General features: G+C 36.8%; 1 protein-coding gene across 1 annotated transcript; it reads left to right on the forward strand.

Moving 5' to 3' along the window:
• The first annotated feature begins 2088 nt into the window (after window positions 1-2088).
• Window positions 2089-3036, forward strand: LOC100964209 (olfactory receptor 5AK2-like). The gene has a single exon (XM_012812422.1). The coding sequence runs from the start codon at window positions 2089-2091 to the stop codon at window positions 3034-3036; it is 948 nt and encodes a 315-aa protein (XP_012667876.1).
• The last annotated feature ends 27 nt before the right edge of the window (window positions 3037-3063 follow it).

The raw sequence follows: 3063 nt of genomic DNA on the forward strand, positions 1-3063 counted from the left end.
GCCTCAAGCACATCCTTCAGGAGTGTCCAACCTGCAGCCCCTGGGGTACATACAGACTATTTGAGGACTGTTTTGCTTATCTTTGGTGCCGGATATCACAAAAAGTATGTAGAGACCTTATCTTTTGCTCATCAGCTTTCATTTGTGTTTACATATTTAATATGTGGCCCAAAACAACTTTCATTCTTCCAATGTACAACAGAAAAGAAAAAAGGTTGGACACCCCACTCGGAAAGTATTCCACAGGCATTATTCTTCCCTCTAATTCTACTAATTTGAAGAGCTTAGATCAGGATTAAATGATCAAAATAAGTGGCTGAGAAAGATTATAGGTTGCTAGAAAGTTAAAAAATTGTGTTTGAATATTGCCTTATGCAAATATGAATGCTTATTTATCCTAGGAGATGGGATTTCCATGAATATTATGTGCCTTCCAGTGGAACGAGATGTGGAGGTAGAAGGCAATGATAGTGATGATCCTGACCCTGTGCAGGACTAGGGTAATGTATGCATTTGTATTTCACTTGTTAATAAAAAAATTTAAAAAGTGAAAAAAATAATTAAAAGCTTATAGTAGAAGTATATAACAAAAATCATATTTTTGTATAGCTGTACAAAAAAATTATAAAAATTTTATAAAGTTTAAAAACTAAAAATTTTATAAAGCAAAAACTTGACAGTAAGAGTTAATTTTATGTTGAACAAAGAAATTTTATAAATTTAGTGTAGCTTAAGGGTACACTGTTTATAAAGGCTACAGTAGAGTTCACCAGGAGAGGGTTCAGGCCCAGAAGTGGCATGTGTTGTTCCATTGGTCAGAACATGATTTCTCAGCCATCCGTAAGTTTGATTGGAAAAAGGGTTTACTTCTATGACCAGAAGAAAAGATATACATATTGATGGGCAGAAAGCCAATTTATGCCATAGCAAGAATCCATGATACATTTTTCCACAATGAGCAACACTTAGCAATATGAAATGGTGTTTAAGAATAGAACCAGAGATTTTTAGGTCTTTTAACATATGAAAAATCATGGATTAATACATTTCAGCTCCATACATAGCCAGGTACAAACATAGCCTAACTCAAGAGGTAGAAAAGCAAAGAGATTTAGGAATTAAAATAATCTGTCATTATGTAGTAATCAAACTGTTGCCAGATGACAATTTAAGCTAGACTTAAGTTGACCTTAAGCCAGGCTACAACTAAAAAGAAAATCAATGGCATAAGAAATGTAAGCTTATCCCTGTCCCAGAGAAGAAATGAAAGGATTATCTGGCTTGTGAAAATCATCTAGATGAGAACTACAAAAAGGATAGTAGCACAAACTAGGAAGCCTTCAAACATGTGTGGACCATGAACATATCTCAAAAAACTCTTCCCTCTAATTCTACTAATTTGAAGAGCTTAGATCAGGATTAAATGATCAAAATAAGTGGCTGAGAAAGATTATAGGTTGCTAGAAAGTTAAAAAATTGTGTTTGAATATTGCCTTATACAAATATGAATGCTTATTTAATACAACTAAAAAGTATCCTGATCTATGTTTCTTAGTATGACACATTAAGAGGCAGGCTTCTAGCCAGTACACAATCTAATACACACCCACCTAAAAGAAAAACTCAAATCAATCCAAGGTGTTGGGCAGGAGAATAAAGGAGAAGGGCAGGGGGGAAGAGAGTGCTCCCACTTAACCATCACAATATTAAGGATATGGCACACCTCTTTGGGGCAGGGCACAATTATAAGAGGGACTCTACTTAAAAACATGCAAACATTGTAACCTAATTATTTGCACACTCTCAAATTAAAATGAAACAATAAAAATTTTATTTAATTCTTTAAAAAATAGTATTCTGTTATAAAATATTCTTCACTTTGAAATTAATGCGTAGTTTACCTATCGCTATTTATCAAGAAAATACAAAAACAAACTGCAAAGCAATAAACCCTGTTGTGAGTGTTGTCATGAAAATCCAAGCGATAAAAGTAACATCACATACAATAATCTTTTCATTTCAAGAAGGCACAAATATTTCTCTTTTCTTCTGATTCTTCTCTTGGTCCTTTCTAGATTTAGGATAGCCATGACACAAGGAAATGGCACCAAAGTGACCGAATTCTTTCTCCTGGGATTTGCTGCCCAACATGAGTTTCGGTACATCCTCTTCATTGTATTTCTTCTGATCTATGTCACCTCCATGATGGGTAATATTGGAATGATCCTACTCATCAAGACAGATTCCAGACTTCAAACACCCATGTACTTTTTCCTACATCACTTGGCTTTTGTTGATATCTGTTACACCTCAGCTATCACTCCCAAGATGCTCCAAAACTTCACAGAAGAAAATAATTCAATATCACTCGGGGGCTGTGTACTGCAATTACTAGTTTATGCTACGTTTGCAACCAGTGAATGTTACCTCCTGGCTGCTATGGCAGTGGACCGTTTTGTAGCCATCTGTAAGCCCCTTCGCTACCCCATAATCATGTCCCGAACAGTCTGCATCCAGTTGGTAGCTGGATCGTATGTCATGGGCTCATTAAATGCCTCCGTACACACAGGCTTTACATTTTCTCTGTCCTTCTGCAGGTCCAACCACATCAATCACTTTTTCTGTGATGTTCCCCCAATTCTCGCCCTTTCATGCTCCAACATTCACGTCAACATCATGCTGCTTGTTGTCTTTGTGGGATTTAACCTGCTGTTCACTGTATGGGTGGTCATATTCTCCTACATCCACATCATGGCTGCCATCCTGAAGATGACCTCCACTGCAGGGAGGAAAAAGGCCTTCTCCACCTGCGCCTCCCACCTGACGACCGTCACCATCTTCTACGGAACCCTCTCTTACATGTACTTACAGCCTCATTCTGATAACTCCCAGGAGAATATGAAAGTGTCTTCTATATTTTATGGAATTGTGATTCCCATGTTGAACCCTCTGATCTATAGCTTGAGAAATAAGGAGGTAAAAGAAGCTTTAAAAGTGATAGGGAAAAAGTTCTTCAGGATTGGACCCAATTACTAAAATTCAGTACATCAAAGCACTTAGTAC

This window comes from Otolemur garnettii, unplaced genomic scaffold (genome assembly GCF_000181295.1).
Source record: "Otolemur garnettii isolate 467f Iridium unplaced genomic scaffold, OtoGar3 scaffold00209, whole genome shotgun sequence".
Lineage (NCBI taxonomy): Eukaryota > Metazoa > Chordata > Mammalia > Primates > Galagidae > Otolemur > Otolemur garnettii.

Excerpts from the sequence above, each read along its gene's own strand:
- LOC100964209 (XM_012812422.1), top strand. The coding sequence starts at position 2,089 with ATGACACAAGGAAATGGCACCAAAGTGACCGAATTCTTTCTCCTGGGA.